Source organism: Loxodonta africana, chromosome 1 (genome assembly GCF_030014295.1).
Source record: "Loxodonta africana isolate mLoxAfr1 chromosome 1, mLoxAfr1.hap2, whole genome shotgun sequence".
Taxonomy (NCBI): Eukaryota; Metazoa; Chordata; class Mammalia; order Proboscidea; family Elephantidae; genus Loxodonta; species Loxodonta africana.
In genome coordinates, this window is record NC_087342.1 from 188,561,791 (window position 1) to 188,588,935 (window position 27,145).

At 37.9% G+C, this 27,145-nt stretch overlaps 1 protein-coding gene across 1 annotated transcript in view; it reads left to right on the top strand.

Annotated features, from left to right (window-relative positions):
* CLVS2 (clavesin 2) overlaps nucleotides 1-27,145 on the top strand; it is an 84,526-nt gene that overhangs the window by 48,456 nt on the left and 8,925 nt on the right. Inside the window, exon 3 of the mRNA XM_003404240.4 lies at nucleotides 20,628-20,738. Within this exon, the coding sequence (XP_003404288.1) occupies nucleotides 20,628-20,738 (111 nt within the window). The remainder of the gene's footprint in view (nucleotides 1-20,627; nucleotides 20,739-27,145) is intronic.

The following is a 27,145-nucleotide window of genomic DNA, read 5'->3' on the forward strand; positions in this document are numbered from 1 at the left end:
CTTATAGGATTGCTATGAGTCGAAATAGACTCGAGGGCACTGGGTTTGGTTTTTTTTTTTTTAATCTTTATGGGAGCAGATTTGCCATGTCTTTTCTCCCATGGAGTGGCTGGTGGGTTCAAATTGCCAACCTTTCACTTAGCAGACGAGTTCTTAACCATCGTGCTACCTGAACTCCTCTCAATATGTAGTAGGCACAATAAACACAATAAAACAGCAACAACAAAAAAAATTTCATTTTTTTTTGAAAAACACAATAGGATAATATTAAAAAAAAATTCTGATTCTGCATCATTGAAAGAAGTAGGATATTGTATTGGTGTTTTGTTTTTGTTTTTGGTCAAATCTATGTGGCAGAGAGAATATTGTTGTTAGGTGCCATTGATTCAGTTCCGACTCATAACGACCCTCTGTATGATAGAACGAAACACCACCCGGTCTTGCACCATCCTCACAATGCTGTTATGCTTGAGCCCGTTGTTGAAGCCACTGTGTCAATCCATCTTGTTGTGGGCCTTCCTCTTCTTCGCTGGTCCATTATTTTACCAAGCATGATGTCCTTCTCCAGGGACTGATCCCTCCTGATAACGTGTCCAAAGTACGTGAGACGACGTCTCGACATCCTTGCTTCTAAGGAGCATATACTGGCTGTACTTCTTCCAAGAAAGATTTGTTCGTTCGTCTGGCAGTCCATGGTATATTCAATATTCTTCGCCAACACCACAATTCAAAGGTGTCAGTTCTTCTTCAGTCTTCCTTATTCATTGAGAAAATATTAGTGAGAGAGAAAATCAAAATTCCTCAAAGTAAAATCTACCTCTTACATTTTACATGTAAAAGAATTTCTTATTCCTTTACCTAAATATAGGGATTTTTTTTCCAAAATTAATACATAAACCTTAGAATGAAACTTACCATCAGATACACATATGCAATATACACACGTACAGACAGGAACACATACAGGACCAGTGCTGAGGGAATGGGAAACAGAAGGTAGGAAAAAAGGAATTCTCATCAAGACATGATGCAATGGCAAACTGTGTGGTTGGGGGAGGGTGGTGAAAATGAAAGTGTTGGAGAAAAGGAATAGCTCTGTGAATTTTGTCTTTAAAATCTCTAGAATTCACTTAAATTGCGATTTATGGTTGAGCCAGGCTGTCTGTTCTTATGTGTGCAGATTGGGTTTTTAGAAATGATACAGATAAAAATAACAGCCTAAATATGTCACATACTTCAGTGTTTAAAATGGCATGCATTTCCCCAGTGTTGGTCAGATTCACATGTTATGTAAAACACATTATTGAAGCACTTTGCCACTAGTTTCACAGTTGTTGTGTGCACTTAGGTAGCAATGGCTGATGGAGGAGTGGGGAATGTAATTTCCTTTTACAGGCAGTCCATGTGCTACCAACGTCTGACTTGTACAACCCGTAATTCCGAACCAACCCTGTAAAGTCTATTAAAAATTCGAGGTACGTGCAATGGCTCATAATAGCAGATAGGATCTACTTTGCAACGTGCATCAAAATGTTATTATTACTGTATAATTATGTTAAAGATGTTTTCCTGTATCCGAAAGTCTTTTTTTTAATGTTTTTTATGCAGTATATACTATACTGGAAACCCTGGTGGCATAGTGGTTAAGTGCTACGGCTGCTAACCAAAGGGTTGGCAGTTTGAATCCGCCAGGTGCTCCTTGGAAACTCTATGGGGCAGTTCTACTCTGCCCTATAGGGTCAGTGTGAGTCAGAATCAACTCAACGGCACTGGGTTTATATACTATATATTTAAGACAAACATCTGACTGACATTAGATATGTTAGATACGAACTGTTCCAGTTTACATACAAATTCGATTTAAAGACAGATTTAGGAATGGAACCAGTTTGTAATCTGGGGACTGTTTGTACTTCTGCTCATGATTTGCAAGGAAGAGTGATGCAGTTAGAGAGATCACAAACACAAACACACAGCCATACACATGCCAAGTATTGAAAACAGCATTTCTTCAGAAAGTGTGTGCTTCCTTAAAGATTTTACACAACTATTGATGAATCCTTTCACCATACCTATTCAGTCCATATGCTGAGCAAATAACCCAAGAAGCTGGACTGTATGAAGAAGAACGGGACATCTGGATTGGAGGTAGACTCATTAATAACCTGTGTTATGCAGACGACACAAGCTTGCTTAAAGTGAAGAGGACTTGAAGTACTTACTAATGAAGATCAAAGACCACAGCTTTCAGTATGGTTTACACCTCAACATAAAACAAAAATCCTCACAACTGGACCAATAAGCAACATCGTGATAAACGGAGAAAAGATTGAAGTTGTCAAGGATTTCATTTTTCTTGGATCCACAGTCAACGCCCATGGAAGCAACAGTCAAGAAATCAAAAGATGCATTGCATTGGGCAAATCTGCTGCAAAGGACCTTGTTGAAAAGCAAAGATATCACCTTGAAGACTGAGGTGCGCCTGACCCAAGCCATGGTATTTTCAATCACATCATATGCATGTGAAAGCTGGACAATGAATAAGGAAGACCAAAGAAGAGTTGACGCCTTTGAATTGTGGTGTTGGCGAAGAATATTGAATATACCATGGACTGCCAAAAGAACGAACAAATCTGTCTTAGAAGAAGTACAACCAGAATGCTTCTTAGAAGCAAGGATGGTGAGACTGCATCTTACACGCTTTGGACATGTTGTCAGGAGGGATCAGTGCCTGCAGAAGGACATCATGCTTGGTAAAGTACAGCATCAGTGGAAAAGAGGAAGACCCTCGATGAGGTCGATTGACACAGTGGCGGCAGCAGTGGGCTTAAGCATAACAATGATTGTAAGGATGGTGCAGGACCGGGCAGTGTTTCGTTCTGTTGTGCATAGGGTCACTATGAGTCAGAACCAACTCAACAGCACCTAACAACAACAACAACATTGATATTACTGAACTGGAAATATTGTATTTTTCTTCATATAACATGACAGATTATGGAAGGGAAGACTGCAGATGTGTGTGGTTGCCTTGATGTAAATGTCTGGGAAAACAGAGATGCTTGCATATCTTGTTCATGTAAATTGGCAGATCAAAGGCTAGTATGAACTCACCAACCCCATGTAATACTCAAGAGTGAATTGAAACTCTGAGGGCACAGTAATGCTATGGGTAGACAGTAGTGCTAAGTAATCATTGACATCTCCACTCCAGTGAAGCGCACCATGATTCAACAACTTGTTGAATATTACTTCCTAGGAGCTTTATTTGTAGGAGGTCTTTGCAGTAATGCAAAAGAAAGTTTCTAGGGAATAGCTTTGAATAATCTACTTGATAGTTGCCAATAAAGCTATGGGGGTAAGGCAAAAAGAAGAATCTTACCCAGTTCACATGAATTCCCTGGTGTTTTAATTAGAATCTTCTTAAATTAACCAAGATTAATATCTATAATATTTTGTAATAAACGTAAGAAAAGTACAGTGAAACCTCTGAAGCATTAGATTAATTCTTTTTTTTATATTTAGAGGTATATTCATTAAGTGTTTCTGGATTTTGGAGGAGGGGAGCAATGATCCCAAGTTGTCCCTTATTTTTGTTATTGCTGTAAAACTAAGTGGTAAGAGAAAATAAATGTTCCCAGATTAGTTAAACTGAGGCATGGTCTCCCTTACCCCAGCCTTACAGAGACTGAATGAGAGGTCCTTATTAGCAGTGTCAAATGGAGGGGACTGTCTAACACCTTGAGCCTCAGTCCTGCTGTTGTTCCTGTGTGCTTCTTTGAAGGACACGTGCTTGAAACATCTTCAGACTCTCTCGATATATCTTTATAATCCACTCCTTCACAATCCATATGGGCACCACATGTCCTGGAAGGAGGTGGTGGAGCTAAAAGTGTCCTAGCAAATGATTGGAAAACATCACCCTGGCTTCAATATCCTCTCCAATTTCTTACTTGAGTCAGCTTCGTGATATTGGTCAAAAACTAAAACTAAGGTGAAAAATGTACATTATTATTATTTTAAAACTGACAGATAACTGTAGCATTTTAAATTGCCTTTGAATGTATTCATGAATCTTTTAATTTTTTTGTACTGTTGCTGCTTTTCTAAGATCTCTGTCCCAGCCTGAAATTCCTCAGCCCGGTGACTTCTCCACATGTACTGTTACTTGAAAGTCAACACATCACACTCCCCCTCCAATAAGGCCCTTGTCGTTATTTCAGTTTCTAGTAGTCTCCCAACCAACTATGATTAAAACCTAGCAATCAGCATTAAGCTGTTCTTTGCTATGCCCGCTCTGCATCCAGTCATTTGCTAAGTTGTATAAAGGAAAAACTAAACCAGCTGCTGTGTAGTCGATTGCAACTCATGACGACCCCTATATGTTACAGAGTAGAATTGCTTTATAGGGTTTTCTTGGCTGTAATGTTGATGGAAGCAGATGGTCAGGACTTTTTCCAGGGTGTCACTGGGTGGGTTGGAACAGCCAACCTTTAGTTTAGTAGTCAAGTGCAAACCATTTGTGCCACCCAGGGAGATTCCAAATTGTATACCCTCTACCAAAAACCAAACCATTGAGTTGGTTCTGACTCATGGTGACCCCAAGTATTGCAGAGCAGAACTGAGCTTCATAAGATTCTCAAGGCTGTGACCTTTTGGAAGCAGATCACCGGGACTTTCTTCCAAGGTGCCTCTGGGTGTGTTCAAGCCAGCAATCTTTTGGTTAGCAGTTGAGCACTTAACCGTTTGTGCCTCCCAGGGACTCCTGTATAGCTTTTGTTTTTCTTCTGTTTCTAAAATGTGTACCTTGTTTTGTTTTTACAGTTAAAACTTTGATAGAACTCAGATCCAGGCTCTAGTTACTGCATAGTGCTAATAGTTTTAACCTCATCTCGCCATCTTCTGTGTCTTCCTACATGAAATCGAGAAAAGCAGGACATTTTGCATGGTTTCATCAAACCAACTGGACAGGTCAAAATATAAAGTCGCTGTTTTAGTTCCAGGAAATGTTCACTGGAGACATCCAGGACCTTCAGTTTATTCTTATCTTTTTTTTTTTTTTTAATTTCTGAGTCTTTTATTTTATGTTCCTCTTTAAAATAAATTAGATTTTTCTCCCTGATTTATTAAGTTAAATTATATCTTAATTATTTTATGTCATTAAGAATTCTTTGAAAATGCCATTTTAATGACTCTTTATTATTACATATTCTAAATCCATTATTCATTCTTTTGTTGAAGTGAATTTAAGTTGGTTCCAATGTTTTCCTCGTTACAAAATTTAACAATGAAACAAACATTTTATACATAAAACTTTGCCCCAATTAATACTGATTTCCTTATAACTGATTTCTTAAAGTAGCATTAAGGGACATAAGAAGTGTCTTTTGAAGTTTCCTTCAGAAATGCCTTCCTGATTTACATTTCTTCAACAGAGTATGACAGTGCTTGTCTGGCCAAAGCCTGAAACATTGAGTTTCATCATTAAAAACAATCTTGGCCAGTTTCACACTACTGACTGTATACAGGAGTGTACTGAAATACCGATTTAAGACCTTTTGTCTGATTCTTACTATAATTTGCTCTTCTCGATTCTTCTAGCAGAAGTTCTGCTGCTTAACTACCCCTTGGCAATTTGGACTGTGAGAACGTCAGCACTTCTGAATGTGTGTTCTCTAAAACAGTTTAAGTCAAGTGGGAGACCGAATCCATTATTGATATACTGGCTGGAGTAATAGAAAGGCTTTCCTGCTGCAGCTGACATACAGTTTGGAGCTACATGCCTCAAGATATAGGTCACAAGAATTACTACATATTCTCTTTTGAATTTGTTACCCTTGCTGTATATTCAGTTTTAATAGAAGAGCTTAATTTAGGACCTTGATGATAGAAAATTCTTATGAGGTGGTAATTTTTACTCTGGGATCTCTTCTGCTGTTATACTTGTTTAAATTTGGTACTTTATAGGTGCGTGGAGGTGTGGGGATGGCTTTGTTTCATGTTCTCCAGGCCTTCTTGCCTCCCATATGTACCAGCCATACACCGGCAGCAACTGATTGAAATAAACCTGTGTCTTCATGTTAGGGCTGCGTGACTGATTTGCTTCAAGCTGTTACCAGCCTTCTCTGACAGAAAAGAACAACTTGCCCGTTCAGTAATATGATGACTAAACATGTTTCAGATTAGTTTTCGGTGCTGGTTTTACTTTGGGGAAACATTTTTTAGCTAGGTAAAGCTCTTTCAAGAAGGACTATTTTATATAATATTCCACTTTAAGTTGTCTATGTTATACTGTACTCAAGACATTACCATCCACACGCAAAGTTGATGCCACCAAGTCACCGATATAAATTCAGTGTCTTTTTATCCAGGTATAGGGATGTACCTGGAGCCCTCGTGGCACAGTGGTTAAGAGCTGTGTCTGCTAACTGAAAAGTTCGGCAGTTTGAATCCACCAGCCGCTCCTTGGAAAGCCTAGGGGGAAGTTCTACTCAGTCCTGTAGGGTTGCTATGAGTCAGAATCTACTTGATGGCAACAGGTTTGTTTGTTTGGTTTTAGGAATGTATCCATACTAATCCACCAGCGTTGTAGTCCAAGTTTCCTCCAGCAGAGGGGCACGTGATTGAAGTCAATGCCAAATTCTCAACTGTGGGCACAGGAAAACAAGAACAATATAATGATTTGTCTGGAATTGGAGTAAACCTGAGATTTTTGGCATAACCTACTCAGTTCTAGACCAAAATTTCAGAGACCTTGATTTTATAGTCATGGTGTACTCTGTAGTAAGTGTTCTCTCCAAATAATCCCTCTGGTCTAACTGGCAATTCCACATATGTGGGCTGGGAGGAGAGGCAGGAATATTTTTGCTGACAGAGACACGTTTGTCTATTAGGTAAGTGAATTTATCATGGAGACATAGAAGCCAAGAATGTTGTAGACTACTTCGGTACATGTGTTCAAAGTATATTAGGGAAAGAAAAAAAAAATAGAGTAATATCATGTTTTTCCTGTGAAATAACTTTATGACTGTTGTTTACAAGTGATAATTTAGTGGTGAGGAAGGAAATGAAGTTACTGTTTATAGACTTAAACAAGGCAACTATATTAACTGTGATTTTAAGATTTTAAAAAATAAAATTAAAAAATTTGGAAATGATACTCTACATTAAGATGGCAACAATGAGAACATCACGAAACTCTCATTTTTATGTGGGCAAGTGATAATTATGTGCCATCTTAGATGAGGAAAGGGTAGTTCCTCTCCTTTCTTTATCTGTAGCTACATAAACTGGAGCAACTCTGATCACCGCGATGTTTTGAGTGGCCCGAGAAGATTCCTCCTCTTGAGTAAAGTTAAAAAGCCCTCCCAAACCAAACAGTGTGTGCTGATTGTAGAATCACAAAAGCATTGAAATCAGGTCCCTCTGTCTTCAAAATGTTGGCATAGATCAGCTCCTGGAAAGCACATGCCCACCACAATTGAAAGGACATGATTCTTTAATATATTGGGGTCCCATGGCAGGTTTTCTTGTAATTTGCATTGAGATTTGTTCCTACATTAAGTCTCTTGAGACTTTCTTTTATGCAGCCTGTAAAGAAGAATATCAAGCAGCATCTCAGTATTTGGACATCATTTCTAATTAACTTAAAAAAAAAAAAAACAGAGAACACGCTCAGACAGAACTGAAAAAAGAGCAAAGCTAGCACATCTCCATAATGGGAACTGAACTCCAGAGAAGGAGAATGACAAGGCAAAAGGAAGATTTACTAAGCGGCACAGTGTCATACGGTCTTCTACAGCCAAATATTGATGTGGAGAGGATGACAAAAATGGCTATTTTTTAAATAAAAATGTCAGAAATGATAAATGATATGTAGTTGCCTTTGGGTAGAGCACATTCTATGGACCACCGTTAAGAGAGATACATGTCGACACACTTATATTCATGATAAACCAAAACCAAACCCAGTGTCGTCGAGTCGATTCCGACTCATAGTGACTCTAAAGGACAGAGTAGAACTGCCCCATAGAGTTTCCAAGGAGCGCCTGGCAGATTAGAACTGCCGACCCTTTGGTTAGCAGCCATGGCACTTAACCACTATGCCACCAGGGTTTCCGTATTCATGATAGACAATTTAAACAATAGCTGACATTTTGCCAAAGGTTTTTAAACCAACAGACACTGTAAAGTATGCAAGTGTAAGTCCAGAACATCAGTTTTCACATTTAAACATTTAACCTAAAAAAGTTATGTACATTTTGGTGCATCTTTGGATTTAGAGTTTTAACAGTTGGGAAGGCAAAATCACTTCAAAATATATTCATATGTCAGAAATTGAAAATTCTAAAACTAATTTTACCAATAATGGCACATATTAATTGAAAATTAATACATCCTTCAATAAGCCTTTTAGATAACCCATCATGGTGAATCCATGCCACTTTCTAATAACACATTAAAATTAAGACATTATTTTCTGAGGAATCGTGAACATTTAAGTCTGTAATTTGCTCCCATTTTTTTTCAGAGATTGCTGAACAAACAGAAAGTTTTGCAGAGTGTTTACTTTGAAATATAATGTGATGTACTTGATGGCTAACTTGTTTTCTGTAACAGGAATTGACTGTTCTTTTTTTTTTTTTTAACCATTCAATTAATTTCTTTTCTCTGATGACAAACTGTTAAATAAACTGATTGTAGAAAATATTACTCATTACTGTTTTTCTACCTATCAGAGCAATTAGTTTTTTTGTGTGAAATTTTGCTTCTACACAATTGTTTGTATTTAACCAAGTTCCTCTATTGTGTGTCTACCCAGATAGCATGAAATTTTAAGGGGCAGTTAAAAGTTGAGAGGGTGGAGGTGAAGGACCCTTCTGCATGTATGTATACCTGTTGCTATCGAGTAGATTCTGATTCATAGCAACCCTATAAAAAAAAAAAACCCTGTAGGACAGGGTAAATTTGCCCCACAGGGTTTCCAAGGAGCAGCTGGTGGACTAGAACTGCTGACCTTTTGGTTAGCAGCTGTAGCTCTTAACCACTGTGCCGCTAGGGCTCTATAGGTGTGTATCCCAATTTAAACTCTCTTCTCTGTCAGAGGGTCAAGGTCCTTTGTTTTCAATCTGCTATTTGCATTCATTTACATGTGGTTGATTACCAGTTATGAGACCTGAGCAGAAACAAACATTCCAATTAGTTAATAATTAGTTTCCTGGCCATCTCTTCTCAATTTGGCAGGAGACACTGGTTGGAATGCTTTGGTAAAAATCTTTGTTTCACTCATGAAAGCAATTGAATCGCTTGCCTAGATCTGTCTGTCTACTTACATGTGAGACTTAACCATGTGGGATCACAACTATAGTTCCGTTCTTTTTAGTTCTAGACCCTGTGCATGATGTTACATGTAGGGGATGGAGGCAGGCCTTTAGATCTGGAAGGATCATGACTTCCCTTAGAAACCTTATCCTTCTAGAAGATAGATAAGACATGTATACAAATAGCTAATACAATATTGTAAAAGGTACATTTAAAGTATCTGAACACTATTATACCATCTAGAGAAGATACCCCTAAAAGAGAAGTGTAGGAAAACATAGTGTGGTTAGCATGTCATAACAGATCAAGTGTAATAACTTTAAAAACATCTGAAGGAAACTAATAGTGATTCCACAGAGCAAACCAGCAGTCCCAGCTACTACAATAATCATTCCGTACGAAGGCACACTTTTAGAGAGACATTAAATGTACTGTAACCTATGAGTCATTTTGAAGAACTATTGTTGTAATTCCAGGCTGCTACATGTAATTTTATCTGAGCTATATAAAACTTAACTGGTTTTAACTGGAAAAAAAAAAAAAAGGTAGGATACACCAACATGCTTAGAGTATTGCCTTTGTCTTTGTTAAGTTATGAGGGTTTTTTTAATCATCTTTTTTTCAGAATTTCTTCAAAATGCATGTTTTATATTTTTTACAAAAGATCACAAAAGAATAGTATAATATTTTGGACCCCAGTGAAACTTTAGGGTCAAGTTATACAATTAAAAGTATAATTTGTAAGTGCTAGAAATGACACTTTATCACTTTCTGTACTTTGCAAAAGTATGCACAGTAGTTGGAATTCTTTTTTAAAAAAGTACAAGAAAAGGAGAAATGAAAAACAAAAAACTCAAAAAATACTACTTTTAATAAAAGTGTAATAAATGAGTGGGTGGGTTACGCAAACAATTTCTGCCTGTGTTCACACTGAGAACACTTCTTAACACAGTTGATTGTTCTAGAAACCCTAGAAATTGGGGAGGAAACAGTCTTGTGAAACAAGATCAGAGTTGTAGATTATTTCCATAGACATGTTTGTTTTATTCTGCTCTGTGGCTCTAAATTTTACCCTGATCCCACCATAAATTATTTCAATTTGTTTTATTTCCAAAATGACAAAGTTACTTGTAATGAAGGACTCCTGAGGTTCACCCTTCAGTCAAAGATTAGACAGGCCCGTAAAACAAAATGAGACTAAAGGGGCACACCAGCCCCGGGGCAAGGACTAGAAGGCAGGAGGGGACAGGAAAGCTGGTAATAGGAAGCCCAAGGTTGAGAAGGGAGAGTGTTGACAGGTTGTGGGGTTGGTAACCAAAGTCACAAAACAATATGCCTACTAATTCTTTAATGAGAAGCTAGTTCTAACATTCATCTAAAGTATAATTCAAAACAAAACAAAACAAACAAGGGCGAATCTCAAAAACATCATGTTGAGCAAAAGCAGCCAGACACAAAGGTAATATTATTATATGATTCCATTGTATGAAGTTCAAAAACAGACAAAACTAATCTATGTTGATAGAAACTGGAACAATGATGGCATCTGAGTGATGGGGATTGAATTTGAAGGGGGCACCAAGGGGACTTTCAAAGCTGATGGGGTGTTCTATATTTAATTTCGGTGCTGGATAACCTTTGGTATGTATTTGTCATACCTCATTAAGATTTGTGCTTTTCTCTGTGTGTAGATTTTAGCTCAACCTCAAAAAGGATAATAAAACAATTAATTCATTATTAACAAAAGATCAACATACAATTTTTATATTTCCATCAGAATTAAAGAATTTTAATTTTTCTTCTTGATTATTTGGACATTTGAGGCAAACATTTTTCCTAGAAATAAGCACATAATTCATATATGTATTTACTCCATATGTAGTGTCTACAGTAGCAGTGAAGCCCTGGTGGCACAGTGGTTAAACATTAGGCTGCTAACCAAAAGGTTGGCAGTTGGAATCCACCAGCTGCTCCTTGGAAAACTTATGAGGCAATTCTATTCTGTTCTATAGAATTGCTGAGTCGGATTCAACTCGACAGCAGTGGGTTTGGCTTGGTTTTTGATGGAGTAGCAATGAGGCAGTAAGGAGAAGGTAAAGGCTTTGCTTTGCTTGACCCTCATTTTGTAGTTATTTTCAGTAGCAGTCAACTCTTAGGGCAACTCATGCACTGAATGCCAAAAGTACTTCCAAGTTCATCTTATTCCAAAAAAGGATATTTATTTGAGTATACAGTCAACAGAAGATTGGAGAAATGCTGAATTCCACTGGATCCCTTGGCAGGCCAAATTTCTACTAACTAAAGTATTCAGGCAAAACAATCTGTGCATCAACCACGAGGAATAACTGAATGGGAGTTGGGTGAATCAGCAAAAGCTTTCAGAAGGTAGAAATTCTGTTGATTTTTTCAACCTATCTTGGCTGTACTCTCGCTAGTTTCAGGACACTTTTCACTTTATTCTTTCCAGTGAAAAGCAGTGTAGCTAGCAGAGTCAATAACCAGCACATTGTATATTGTTATTTTGATAATTATTATGTATTATGTAGTGTTATGTATGTCCAAACAACTGTAGCTTAAACTACATTATAAAATTACCCCAATGATTGTTTTCACATTTATAAAATTGGGAATAAAGATAATATCGTAGCCCAGTACTTAGGAGGTGTGCTTAGTAAGTAACAGCTATTGTTAGCAATTAACAATCCTATTAACTCTTGTTTTCATTTTGCAGATAAGGAAATTGTGGCTCAGAGAAGATAAGCCATTTACTTAAATAGTCTATTTCAGCAAAGCCTCTTCCTTCTCCTCATTGCTACTAAAGGCACTATCTATGGGGTGAATAGTGAGAGTCTGTTCTGTTCAGTAAACATTTATTGAGCTCTGCTCTGGGATATACACACATTTTCAAAATTCTAGGAATTTAAAGATGAATCAGGCACAATCTGGCTCGTTGTTGAGTGCATAAAACAGAAAGCTTTCTAGATAGTTCAAGGAAAAAGATTTAATACAGGGAGTTAGGTGCCTAACACTTTATTGGAAGAGCTAGAGGAATGGAAATAAAGGGAGGACTACTACTAAACTCTTGGTTTCAAGGTCATACACCTACAACTGTCTCCACCCTCAAGACCACTGTCTTCTCACCCTCCAAAGCAATGACTAGGAAATGGAAGGTGGGGTCCAATCACTGCTGCAAAGTCTTGCTTATTAGCTGCTACTGCTGCAGGAAGGTGACTGCTGCCTCCTTCTGATCTTCAAATCTTGCCCATGTGCATCTCGACAAAGCTCTCCTATTCAGAGTCCCAGCTACAAGCTATGTATTTTATATTCTTCCAAACCCTGTTCTCTAGAGTGGGGACATTACATGGGTGGAAATGGATACCATTCTAAGGACCAATGAACTATGTAGAACACCCTATCTCTGCCCACCAAGAGCTCATGGTCTAGTTGTGGATGCAGACAAAGAGATAATATCAGGGTAATGTGGCAAGTGCAGTGATGCACTTAGGTGCTGGGCAAGGGGAGGCAAAGATGGGCTCTTATGGGAGAGCAGTGGGATGAGAAGTGAGAAAAGGATCTGAAAAATCTTTCTGGAGATGATATTGCCCAAACTAAGTCTTAAGCAATGAGTAAGAACATGTCATGCAAAGAAGGAGGAAAGGCCATGTCAGGCATATGAGAGAGAACAAAATCAACCAGCTATAAAACAGCATGATGATTACAGAAATGGAGGGAATTCAGTGGAGTGGAGGTTGTGGGGTTGGGAGTGGAGGCTGTGGGGTTGTGACCTCACTGACACCATGTAGAGAGAGGGGATGAAGCTCCACAGAGGTGGGGGTTAAATATGGAAAGACTTGGGGTGCTATTGAAAATTAGGGGAATCACAGTGATGAAAGGGAAGGAATCAGAAATTATTACCATGTTTTAGACTTTCAGGGCTGAGAGGATAGAAAAATGGTATTAAATCAGGGTTTGAATCTAGATCTAGTTGATTGCAAAGTTAATGATTTCCCTGTTCTTTCACCCTGCTTTGACTGTCATTTAGTACTGATGAAGCCAGTGTATATCTAAAGATGTGTCCAATAAAGTGTACAACATCCTGTGCACGTTATGTACAAATGTGTACATAGTCATTTCTCAGAAATGATTATCAGACTTTGAATCACTGAGCTAAGACTTTTCGCTTCACAGCTTTCATAGCTGATATTCATTGATTTTTGTTATAGAAATCAAATTCTCATTCAGGAGTACATTTTAAAAGCATACTAGGTGATTCTGCTTCAGGCAGTACAGCAGGTTAAAAATTCTTAAATATCTTCCTGCCATGAAATATCAGGATGGTAGATAACTCACAATAAAAGTACTTTCGTATGCATTACTGTACTCTCAAGAACCTGGGAAAAGCTCTCCACCCTCCTCTCCCCCAGCCAAACACACACAGAAGTCTACTGGAAACCAGGAGAGTAAGTGAAGTCTGGGTGGGTGTACTAACCACAGGAACCTAGAGCTTTAGAAACTAACGTTTGCCAGGGGGTTGGGATGGGGAGGTGTGGAGGTTAAGCTTGAACAGATTGAAGAAAAGTGGGGTTCTGGATCAGAGATCCTGCATTCTGATGGCCAGGAAACCTTCAAGAAAATCTCTCTGCCACACCAAATCCAAGTGGAAATATAATGATAGAAGTAACCATTGTATTAATGATGATGATGATGATAGTTTTTGGTAATCTGAGGTCAAATGTCTTATATGGGTCTGAGATTTGAATATACAGTGCAGAGAGAAGCCCCAAGATTAGAAATTAATTTTAAGCTGTCCCAGGTTGGTAGCACCTAGCAGGAATTATTACAGTATTACAGATCTTCCCTAGAGAAAGGCATCCTTAAGCCAGCTCTCAGAATTTCCAAATATGAGTCCACTGTAAACAAGAGGCCGTGAGCCAAAGTCTGCGGAGAGAAAAAAGTCTAAGTTCAAACCCTCAAGGACTCAGAAATAAACTATGTATGCAATATTTATGTTATTAGACAGTGTTATTAATGATGGAATTAGACAAAATGAGCAAAGACCAAGAAACTAGCAAAGCCACACAAGAAGCTATTTTATACCTACTAAATTGGCAAAAATTAGAACAACAATGTGGAACAACTGGAACATTCATGCGTTACTGGAGATGGGGTATAAAAAATAAATAAATTGCTATAATTGCTATAATTTTTTCCTTCTTTTTTTTTTAAATTGTATTTTAGATGAAGATTTAGAGAGCAAATTAGTTTCTCATTAAACGGTTAGTACACATATGGTTTTGTGACATTGGCTGTCACCCCCACGACATGTCATCACTCTCCCCTTCTTGACCTTGGGCTCCCTGATATCAACTTTCCTCCCTTCTTGTCCTTGTCACTGGGCTAGTGTGCCCATTTAGTCTCATTTTGTTTTATGGGCCTGCCTAATGTTTGGCTGAAGGGTGAATCTCAGGAGTGACTTCCATACTGAGTTAAAATGGAGTCCAGGGGCCATACCCTCGGAGCTTCTCCAGCCTCTGTCAAACCAGTAAGTCCGGTCTTTTTTTTTTTTTTGTAAGTTAGTATTTTACTCTACATTTTTTTTTCAGCTCTGCCTGGGACCCTCTATTGTGGTGCCTGTCAGATCACTCTGTGGTGGTAGTCAGGCACCATCTAGTTGTTCTGGACTTAGCCTAGTGGAACCTGTGGTATTTGTGGTCCATTAATTTTTTTTTTTTTTTAGTCCTTTGGACTAATTTTACCTTGTGTCTTTGGTTTTCTTCATTCTTCATGGCTCTAGATGGGGTGAGACCAGTGGAGTATCTTAGATGGCCACTCACAAGCTTTTAAGACCCTAGACGCTACTCGCCAGAGTAGGATATAGAACATTTTCTTTATGAACTATGTTGTGCCAGTTGAGCTAGATGTCTCCCATGCCATGGTCCCCCGTTTTCAGCCCAGTAATTCAGTCCCTAAGGGAGTTTGGTTGTGTTTATGGAGCTTCCATAACCTTGCTTTGGTCACATTGTACTGGCTTCCCCAGTATTATGTACTGTCTTACCCTTCACCAAAGTTACCACCTATCTATTCTCTATTTATAGTTTTTCCCTCCTCACCTCTCCCTTTCCTTGTAACCATCAAAGATTGTTTATTTTTATGTGTAAACCTTTTCAGGAGTTTTTATTGTAGTGATCTCATACAATATTTGCCCTTCTGTGATTGACTTATTTCACTCAGCATAATGCCCTCCAGATGCATCCATGTTGTGAGATGCTTCACAGTTTCATCACTGTTCCTTATCATTGTGTAGTATTTCATTATGTGTATGTACATAGTTTGTTTATCCATTCATCTGATGATGGGCATCTAGGTTTTCCATATTTTTGCTTTTGTGAATAATGCTGCAGTGAACATGAGTGCACATATGTCTTTTCTTGTGGTAAAAAAAAAATTGTGATAGCTCTTATTAATTCCTAGGAATGGGATTGCTGGATCATATGGTATTTCTAAGTTTCTAAGGAAGTGCCATTTCCAAAATGGTTCTACCATTTTGCATTCCCACCAGCAGTGCGTAAGAGTTCCTTCCAATCTCTCCTCAACCTCTTCAACATTTGTTATTTTCTGTTTTTTTGATTCGTGCCGGTGATGTCGGGGTGAAGTGGTATCTCATTGTAGTTTTGATTTGTATTTCTCTAATGACTTGTGATCAAGAGCATTTCCTCATTTTTCTGTTATCCACCCAAATGTCTTCTTTGGTGAAGTGTCTGTTCATATCCTCTGACCATTTTTAACTGGATTATTTGTCTTTTTGTTGTCGAGGCATTGGATTTTCCTGTAGATTTTAGAGATTAGACCTTTGTCAGATTTGTCATAGCCAATTTTTTTTTCCCATTCTCTAGATTCTCTTTTTACTCCTTTGGTGAAGTCTTTTGATGAGCATAAATGTTTAATTTTTAGAAGACTCCCTTTATCTAGCTTACCTTCTGGCATTTGTGTATTGTCAGTTATGGTTTGTATCCTGTTTGTGCCATGTATTAGGGCCTCTAGCATTGACCCTGTTTTTAGTTTTATGATCTTTATAGTTTTTGGTTTTATATTTAGATCTTTGATCCATTTTGAACTAGTTTTTATTTATGGTGTGAGGTATGGGTCCTGTTTCATTCTTTGCAGAGGGACATCCAGTTTTGCCGGCCTCATTTGTTAAAAAGACTGTCTTTTCCACATTTGATGGGCTTTGGGCCTTTGTTGAAGATCAGGTGACTGTAGGTGGATGGTTCTCATCTAGGTTCTCAAATCTGTTCCATTGGTCAATGTGTCTGTCGTTGTACCAATATCAGGCTGTTTTGACTACTGTAGCTGTACAATAGGTCCTGAGGTCAGGTAGTGCAAGTCCTCCTGCTTTATTCTTTTTCAGTAGTGCTTTACTTATCCAGGGTCTCTTCCCTTTTTAATGATTAGTTTTTCCACATCTTTAAAGAATGCTGTTGGTATTCGGATTAGGGTTGCATTGTATTTGTAGATTGCTTTGGGTATAATTGGCATTTTCACCATGTTGAGTCTACCTATCCATGAGCATGGTATATTTTCCCATTTATGTAGCTCTCTTTTGGTTTCTTGTAGTAGTGTTTTGTAGTTTTCTTTGTATAGGTATTTTACATCCCTGGTTAGATTTATTCCTAAGTATTTTACTTTTTTAGGGTCTCTTATAAATGGTATTGTTTTCCTGATTTTCTTTTCATAGTTTTCTTTATTGGTGTATAGGAATCCAACTGATATTTGTATGCAAAGGACCTCTTTAAAGTGTTGAAAAGCAAAGATGTCACCTTGAAGACTAAGGTGAGCCTGACCCAAGCCATGGTATTTTCAATCGCAGCGTATGCATGTGAAAACTGGACAGTGAATAAGGCAGACCAAAGAAGAGCAGACGCCTTTGAATTGAGGCATTGGCGAAGAGTATTGAATATACCACGGACTGCCAAAAGAATGAACAAATCTGTCTTGGAAGAAGTACAGAATGCTCCTTAGAAGCAAGGATGGTGAGACTGCATCTTACATACTTTGGACATGTTGACAGGCGGGCTCAGTCCCTGGAGAAGAACATCATGCTTGGCAAAGTACAGGGTCAGTGGAAAAGAGGAAGACCCTCAACAAGGTGGATTGACACAGTGGCTGCAACAATGAGCTCAAGCATAACAATGATTGTAAGGATGGCGCAGGATCCGGCAATGTTTCGTTCTGTTGTGTGTAGGCTCGCTATGAGTTGGAATAGACTTGGCAGCACCTAACAACAGCAACATCTTGTATCCTGCTGCTCTACTGAATCTTTCTGTTAGTTCCAGTAGTTTTCTTGTGGACCCTTTTGGGTTGTCTATGTATTGTATCATATCATCCGCAAATAGGGCCAGTTTTACTTCTTCCTTACCAATTTGTATGCCCTTTATTTCTTTTCCTTGCCTTATTGCTCTAGCTAGGACTTCCAGCACAATGTCTAATCAGTTTTTTAAGTTGAAGATACATATACTCTGTGACTCAGCTTTTCTGTTTTTAGATAAATAGCCTACAAATACACTTGAACATGCACAAGAGTGTTGTCTAAGAATGGTGAGTGTTCAGAGCATCAGTGCTGGTAATAGAAAAACAAAAAACCTAGAAAACAACGTGCATTGACTGGAGAAAACAGAAATTAATTTTGGTGTGCTATATACTACTATATGTATCTGTGCCAGCGAACTGAAGCTGCATGCTTATAAACCTCAAAAACAAAGAACCTCAAAAACAATGTTTCGTGTTAACAGAGAATACATACACTGTGATAGCATTTTTGTAAAGTTTAAATACTTAAAAAACAACAATATATTTTAGGGATACACGTATACACAGTAAAATATAAAAACAGGAAAGAGAATGATAATATGAAATTTTGAAATGTGGGGGAAGAGGAAACAATATGAATACAGTGAACCCCAAATTTACCAACCATCTTCTATTTCTTAAGATGTATGGAGGGTACATGGGTATTTGTCTGACAGTGTCTTTATTGCTTATATACATTATTTGTTTTATTTTGTTTATATAAATATTTCATGAATTGGAATTGACTCGATGGCAAATAGTAACAACAGCAAATATTTCATAATTTAAAACCATACCATGTCTGCGTTTCCATATGATTCATTTCTATGATTGTAACAACCTCTTGAAGAATGAGAATCTGCATAGTTATAAAATGAGGTAGTGACCTAAAAGGAGACGCATTTTACCTTTAGCTACGCTAATTAATTTATTTTTTGAAGTACTATTGTCTTTTTATAGTGTGCTATTCTCAGGCATAAAATTTGCTTTGCAAAATATGTTGCTCAGCCCTGAAAATCAGTGTGCAAAACCACTAATTCACTGATGCTTATAGAAGTATTCCCTCAAAAAAATACTGTAATGAGTTTATGCCACATGTGTTTTTGACCAGAGAAACACATTCATGAGAATGTAAATTAAAAAAAAATATGTACACAATTCTTTCAGTTCACTTACTTTTGTTTTTCTTCATGTTCTAAGTAGAATCCAGCAGAATGTCAACTATTTGTGATGCCACTTGAGAGACTCATCTATTGGTTTACTTTTTTTAAAAAAGACTTTATGGTCAGTCCTGTGTGGAATTTTGAGTTAGTAGCAAATAATCAGGCTCATTTATATGGAATCCATTGTATACTCAAGTGAAGTGTAAAATATTGTAATTCATTGGGCTTAAGTATTCTCTTCATATTATGGAGTGGGGTAAGGATGTACCTATTCATTCATGATAGGAAGAAAACACCTCTCTGCATCACATCGGGTTCAAACCTTACACGAGGTTGAGTCCTTCCTGAAGAAGAGCCTGGCTTTATTACAGTCCCATTTTATTACTGTAAGTTCCAAGGATTTTGACTTTTATTTAACCTAGAGAAATGCATCCCTATACTTCTTACAATACAACTCTTAAGTTTTTATTTTGCTTAAGTATGTTTCGTTTTTTTTGGTAGTCAAAATAAGGAAAGAGAATGTTTGTAATGAAATTAGTAAAATGGTAAGAAAGACAATCAAGTCCATTTTTATATCTGACAGTTCTCACATTACAAATGATGACATTGCAATCTAATCAGACATTTTAATTCAAATATATTTAATGTAAATATAAATAACTGAAGATTGAAGTTGTCAAGGATTTCATCTTACTTGGATCCACAATCAACACCCATGGAAGCAGCAGTCAAGAAATCAAATGGCATATTGCCTTCGGCAAATCTGCTGCAAAAGACCTCTTTAAAGTGTTAAAAAGCAAAGATGCACTTTGAAGACTAAGATTTACCTGACCCAGGCCAGAGTATTTTAGATCACCTCATATGCGTGTGAAAGCTGGACAATGAAAAAGGAAGACTGAAGAAGAATTGATGCCTTTGAATTATGAAGTTGGCGAAGAATATTGAATATACCATGGACTGCCAGGAGAACACACAAATCTGTTTTGAAAGAAGTGCAGCCAGAATGCTCCTTAGAAGTGAAGATGGCCAGAGAATGCTCCTTAGAAGTGAGGATGGCCAGAGAAAAGGAGGAAGACCCTCAACGAGATGAACCGATGCAGTGGCTGCAACGATGGGCTCAAGCATAGCAAAGAATGTGAGGATGGTGCAGGACTGGGCAGTGTTCCGTTCTGTTATGCACAGGGTCACTATGAGTTGGAACCAACTCAATGGCACCTAACAACAGCGTAAATAATTGACATAAAATATTTTCTGTAACAAAGATTGTTTGGCAAATATCTAATGACATTTGTTTACATTTCTTGGCCTACAGTGGGAAACCCTGGTTGCATAGTGGTTAGTTAAGTACTATGGCTGCTAGCCAAAAGGTCAGCAGTTGGAATCCACCAGGCGCTCCTTGGAAACTCTATGGGGAAGTTCTACTTTGTCCTAAGGGTCACTCTGAGTCAGAATCGACTTGGTGTCAATGGGTTTGATTTTTTTTTTTTGGCCTGCAGTGACTGGCTGTTAGTAGTTTGCTGGCTTAAAATAAGGCATTTATAAAAATGCTGAAATTCTTATCAACAGCCTATTCTTGGGAAGAATTTGCTATTGTACATTGTACAGTTACTATATGAAAGTTACAGGGTTTGGTGTGATAAAGTTTTTTTTTTTACTGTTTTCTTCTTTTCCATAAGTATACAGATAATCTCAGTTAAGTGTGTAGAATGAAGAGCTTATATACCATATGGCCTTCCCTAAATCTTCTCAATGTATTAAAGAATGTCTCAATTTTTTTCTTTCTCTGTGTTACCCTAGGATAGTTTCCCAGCACGATTTGGAGGAATTCATTTTGTCAATCAACCGTGGTATATCCATGCCTTGTACACCGTGATCCGGCCTTTCCTGAAGGAGAAGACTCGGAAAAGGGTATTTGTCTTCTTTTTTTTACTATCGTTTCCACTCTTCCATTCTATGAATCATGACACATACTGCCTGTATAATACTGACTATAGTGAAATGGGCTAGTGTATTGTATACAAATGTTAAACATAAAAGCCATTTTAAAAGTCTTAATCTTGTGATTAATTCTGAAAAGTGTATCTGTGAAACGAACATTTACAAACTAGCTCTTTTGCTTTCTTACAAAAGGGAAGACACTTTAACACGTCCTTTATATATAAAGCCTCAGTTTAAAGGCCAAAAAAACCCAAACTCCTTTATGCCACATTACTATATTGTTACTGGTGAGCTTCGCTTCAAGTAAGGTCTAGACAAAATTTAAAATTTTTGTATGTTGATAAATGGGAGTGACTTATTTCAAAATGTGCGTTACATAGCATAGAGTGAATTTTGTGGTATCTAATATAATTTTGTAATTACTGTCATGATTAATCATGTTTTTTGGAAATAATGTTAATGTATAGAAATTTTAACATTTTAGATCAGTTTCATCTAAAAAAGAAGACAAACATAAAATATAAAAAATAATTTTCCTGAGAATTAGGTAATAGTTTATTCAAGCATTTAGTACAGTGCATGCCAAATGGTAAGTACTGAACACATTTTGTCATTATTGTTAATAATACAGGTTTTAACAATGCATTTTAAGGCATTTTATCTCATTTAACCCTCACAGCAGGTCTGGCAAGAAAACGTAGTAAGAATTAGCTCCTATTTCAGAGCTGAGGGAAGTGCATCTTCGGATGGCTAAGTAACTTGCATATTGATATACACAGCTGTAGAATTGTAGAGCTGAGATATGGGCCCAAATCGTCCAGATTTGCTTAAAATGTGAAGCTATTTTTGACACTCCATGCTGCATCCAATTTTCAAATGATTAATTCCACAGTAAAATATGCTTACTTCTCAATCTATGTGGAAGATACTTTCTCATGTTTCTCAGTGACTGAGGGGACACCTCACGTATTTCAGTGTTGTGGAAACCTTGTTCGTAGAAGCCTCCTTGTGGTTTGAAAGTGTAACTTTTATTATGTATCCATATCAAATATTAGTGAACAGAAATTTTATCTTATATGAATTTGTTGAGAACATTCCAGTGGTTTAGAGAGAAGAATTCTGTAAATAACCAATTTATATTAGGAATTATTTTTACCACTGAGAGTAAAATTAATTCATGTTTTAGAGTTCTGAAAATGCATTGAAGTACCTCACAAATAGCACTTTCAAACTTTGTTTTATGAAGGGGTGAGCAGGTGATCCAAAACACCTGCTGGGGCTTTTAGGACAAATTATACTAGCAAGTGCTTGTGTAGTATTCACTCTAGAATTCACACTGTGCTAAGCATTTTATATATGTTAACTCATTTTATTCTTACAAAAGTGTTTTGGGGTAGGAATTGTTATTTTTCTCATTTTATAGATGGGAAAATGAAGCACAGAAGGTTAAGTAATTTCCTCAGGATCACAGCTAAAAGATAGCAGAGTTGGATATGTGCATATAGAGGGAGTTCCTGGCAGAAGGAATAGCAAAGGCAGAGGTCCTTGGGTAGGGGCACCCTGGTGTATACCTGACCAACATCAAGGAAGCCAGTGTAGCTGCAATGAGTGAGCTATGGGGAAGGGTAATGGGGACAAGATGGGGAGGGAATGTGGTGGGCTAGATCATAGAGGGCCTGTACACTGTTGCAAGGATCTGGGATTTCAGTCAGAGTTAGATGGGAAGTCCTTGAAGGGCTTTGAGTACAGGGATGCCGTGATGTGATGTGATTTTGACATGCTTATGCACCGCTGGCAGTCTCTCGCTGGGTGCAAACTGTTAGCATACTCAACTTCTAACTGAAAGGTTGGAGGATTGAGTCTACGTAGAGGCACCTTGGAAGAAAGGCCTGGTGATCTACTTCTGAAAAAATCGGCGACTGAAAACCCTGTGGATCTGGCACGTTCTTATTTGCTACATCCTACTCTGACATATATACATGGGGTCTCCATGAGTCAGAAAAGACTCAGAGGCAACTTTTTTTTAAAGCTTTGGTGAAAAAACAATGATAAGGATGATAAGGATTACGTCTAGAAAAATAGTAATGCACTTCTTTTGACAATTCTTTGGTTGAATTTGCTAATTTTGACAATGCCTAGAAAGATGCATTGCTGGAATTATTCCAGATAGAAGGAAGATATCTGAACGTCACTATTTTAATTAAAATTATATGACCTGGAAATTTTCGTATGAAAATGTAATTGTACGTTAAAAAAGTCTTTAGTTTCCATTTACACGAATCAATTCCCAAAGCAAAACCATTATATTTCCATTCTTTCCATTATATTTCTGTACCAGTGTTCTAAGTGATTCAGTGCCACATTATTACTCAAATACCTTATACTTCAGATGCTAGAAATCTATATTCTGAAAGACTGGTAAAAGAAAATCTACTGTATTCAGTAAATCTTTGTCCACAAATTCAGGTATGCAAGAAATGTGTGATTCTTCATTTTCTTAAGTTAAATCTGACTTTGAGTCTCCAAAACACAGGGTTGGTGGGAAATCTCCCCTTTGGCATTATAGGGACTCCTTCTTCAGCACCTTAAATCTTCTATGCTGAGGTAAGCTTCCAGTCCATCAGCGATGACTTCAAACATCCTCTTTTTTTCAAGACAGTCATAGTTTCTTGAAGTAAGGTCTCCTTCTGCTCCCAAACTCTCTGTGAAAAAAGGACATCTTTTCTGAAGCTGTAACCCAAAGGCTAGGCTCTAACCCACCATCAGTGTATTCTTCATCTAGCCCATGGTGGTGGTCTTGCCACTCCCCAAGGGATTGCCAGGGAGCAGGTTTTTCTATTAACTGCTGCAAATTTCCACTTCTGCCTCAATATAGCAGGCCCTCTCTTCTACTCCTTGCCAATTCTCAAAAGCATCCCGCTCTTTGTGTTCCACTCCAGGTCTCCTAGCATAACCTCTTTAATGGAACAATGTAGGAAAATAAATGTCAAAAACAGTAATATCATTCAGGATAATTCTTAGAATCATAAAGTATTCTAAGACAAAGGAGTTGAAGAAGACCGGGATTTCTCCATGAAATGGTAGAAAAGAAAAAAATATAAGAAGAAAACAACTGTAAAATTTTAATAAAGGATTCCACAAAACAAAGAACCATATAAAAGCAAAAATTCAACAGTTGGCTAATTACAATCTAACTGCCTTATCAAATACATCCTTATCTGATACATCTAATTTGCTGAAAAGTTAGAGCATGACAGGAATTAAGGATGACTCCAAGGTTTTTGGCCTGAGAAGCTGGAAGGTAGTGAAACCATTAACTGATGCTGGGGATATGGAGGAGGAGACTTTGGGAGTAAGATTGAGAGTTCAGTTTTGGACACATTGAGTGTGAAGTGCCAATTGAACGTTTAAAGGGAGATGTCAAAAAGAGTGTGCAAATATCAATATAGAGTTTAAGTAAGAGTTCTAGATTCAAGCTATAAATTTGTCAGTGTATATAGACACTATTTAAATCCACGACACTGAGTAAAATTACCAAGGTGTGAGTATGGCTAGAGAAGGGAATTAAATCCAAGAACTGAGGCCTGAAGCCCTCCAAAATTAAGCTGTTGGGGTGATGCAGAATAAGCAGCAAAAGAGACTGAAAAGAAGAATCTTAGCAAGGTAGGAGAGAAATAAGAGTCTGTAATATCTTGGAAGCCAGTTATAGAAAATGTTTCTATGAGGACAGTCATCTTCTGTATTCAGTGCTACTGAGAGTTCAAGAAAAATGAGAATTAGGAATGGAACACTCCATTTAGCAAGAGGAGGATTTAGACAAGAACAGTTTTGTACTGAGGTGAGGGCAAAGTTTGTTTGGATTAGATTTAGGAAAAATGGAAAAGGAATATTTGAACAGTAACTATAGACAACTCCTTTGATGATTTTTGCTTGGAAGGAAAGAAGAGAAATAGGATAACAGCTGGAGGTAAAAGTAGGTCCAAGGAAGGTTTTATATGTGTGTATGGGGTGGGGAGTGATGTCAGTGTTTGTTCTCTGATGGGGAAGATCTAGCAGAGAGCAGAAAATAGAACATGAAAGATAGAATTGCTTGAGAAATATAACTGAGTAGGAGAGAGAGTGGATTCTAGTGCACAGGTGGAGAGGTTGTCGTTTGTGGGGTTTATCTTTCCATTTTACTAGAAGCAAAGGCAAAGCAAATGAACACAGATGCTGGTGGGTGGGTCTCATCTGGCTGCTCTGTTTTGTCCATGAAAGAGGAAGCAAAGCCATAAGTTGAAAGTGATACTGAGGAAGGAAGTAGTAGAATGTTAGAGAAGAGACAGGATGTGGTGTGCTAGGATTACATTTCCTTCGCTCAGGGTTTATTACCATAATCCTCACATCACTTGATGGGGAAGGTTTCCAACATGAAGAAATACATCTGGTAAAATAAAGGTTATATACCTAATAAAATAAGGGTTTTAACTACTAGAACTTAACTTTTCCAAGGTAATTCTTTTCATTTCTTATGAGAAGAGACCTGAGATGTATGTTAGTTGTGTGTGTGTGTGTGTGTGGTGTGGTGTATATTTTCCTGGGCATAAATTCTGGCTGTTGCGCTCTGCAAATAAGGGCAGGAAGGTTGATAGAGGTGTCGAGTGTGCAACTGTGAAGTACATAGGCCTTGAATCCACCTCCCACTTTTCAACCCCACTGCTCCCTGCAACTTGCCCATTCTGAGCTTAGAGCCCATGATGTTCTGTGGAGCGGACTGGCATCTTCCTGCCCTGTTTTCCAGGCAGTCATTTTCTCCACTTATTTTGGCCAGTGAACTGGTCTCATCTGTTTTTACTCTTCCAGAATTTGTCAAAACTACTTTTTGATTGGTGGCTCCCATCCCTCTCGTTGCATTTGGTGTTGTAGATTATTTTTTTTATATACATTTATTTGAGTAGATTCTAAAGTTATAAAAAGCAAAGACAAATGTATTTGTCTGTTCATCAACTTCTTTTATTTACATCACACACTTTGCATTATAAAACCTTGAACCTGAAGTATGATATTATTTTTAAGTCACTCATATAGTCCTTAAATTAATATTATATAAATTTATTTGAGATAGCAACAAGGCCTTACCAGAGGAGGCTGATCTGCAGTTTTGAGATTGAACTGAGAGAAGAGGAAAAGAGTAGCCATTTATGGGGAAATAAATCTTGATTTTGAGTATGTGTCTTGAATAATTCTCCACTTAAAAAAAATAAAAGCTCTATGTACAGCTGCCATAAAACACAAAAAACCAAACCTGTTGCTGTAGAGTCAATTCCGACTCATAGCGACCCTATAGGACAGAGTAGAGCTGACCCAAAGAGTTTCCAAGGAGTGACTGGTGGATTTGAACTCCTGACCTTTTGGTTAGCAGCCATAGCTCTTAACCACTGCACCACCAGGGCTCCAACAGCGACTTTATGACCTCATGCACACCGGAACAAAACACTGCCTGGCCCTGCACCATCCCAGTGATTGGCTGCAGATCAGACCCTTGTGATCCACAGGGTTTTACTGGCCTTTTTTCTAGTCCATCTTAGCCTGGACACTCTCCCGAAATCTGTTCAGCAAGTCTCCACTGACAGATGGGTGGTAGCTGCACATGAAGTGCATTAGGTAAGTGTTCACAAAAGGGAGCATTGACCTAAACAAAACATTTATCTGTACGCTTCACCTTAACCTGGCCCTTCATTTTTTTAACAGCAGACAAGGCGTAAGGGAAGTCAGGGACATTTAGATCTGCCAAGGGTGTCAAAGGGCAGCTTGTCCAAGCTCTCAGTTTAGGCACCCATGTGTTTTCTTTCTTCAGTTTTGGTGTCTTGAGTGAAAGGGAATTTATAAGCTTGTCACACAGACATCTCCTATGGATGTCTATCTTTAATTGTTAGAAAGTTCTTCCTTAGGTTGAGCTGAATTCACCTTTCTATTACCTGGTTCAGTCCCACAGGAGCAGCACAAAAGGAACACCTTCCTGCTTCTGCACTGGTGGCATGTTGCACAAGGTGCTTCTTCCCTGCTCTCGGGGATTATGAGAGATTGGCTTCAAACCAAAAGAAAAAAAATGGAAACCTTGGGAGATGCTCTTATTACTAAACCAAAAAAAAAAAAAAACAAAAAACCTAAACCCATTGCCATGGAGTCGATTCCAACTCAAGTGACCCTATAGGACAGCGTAGAACCATCCCAGAGGGTTTCCAAAGAGCAGCTGGTGGATTTGACCTGCCAACCTTTTGGATAGCAGCCATAGCTCTTAACCACTGTGCCACCAGGACTCCAACAGCTACTACATGACCCAGCAATTCCACTCTCAGCTATATTCCCAAGAGATTTGAAAGCAGCAACACAAGAAG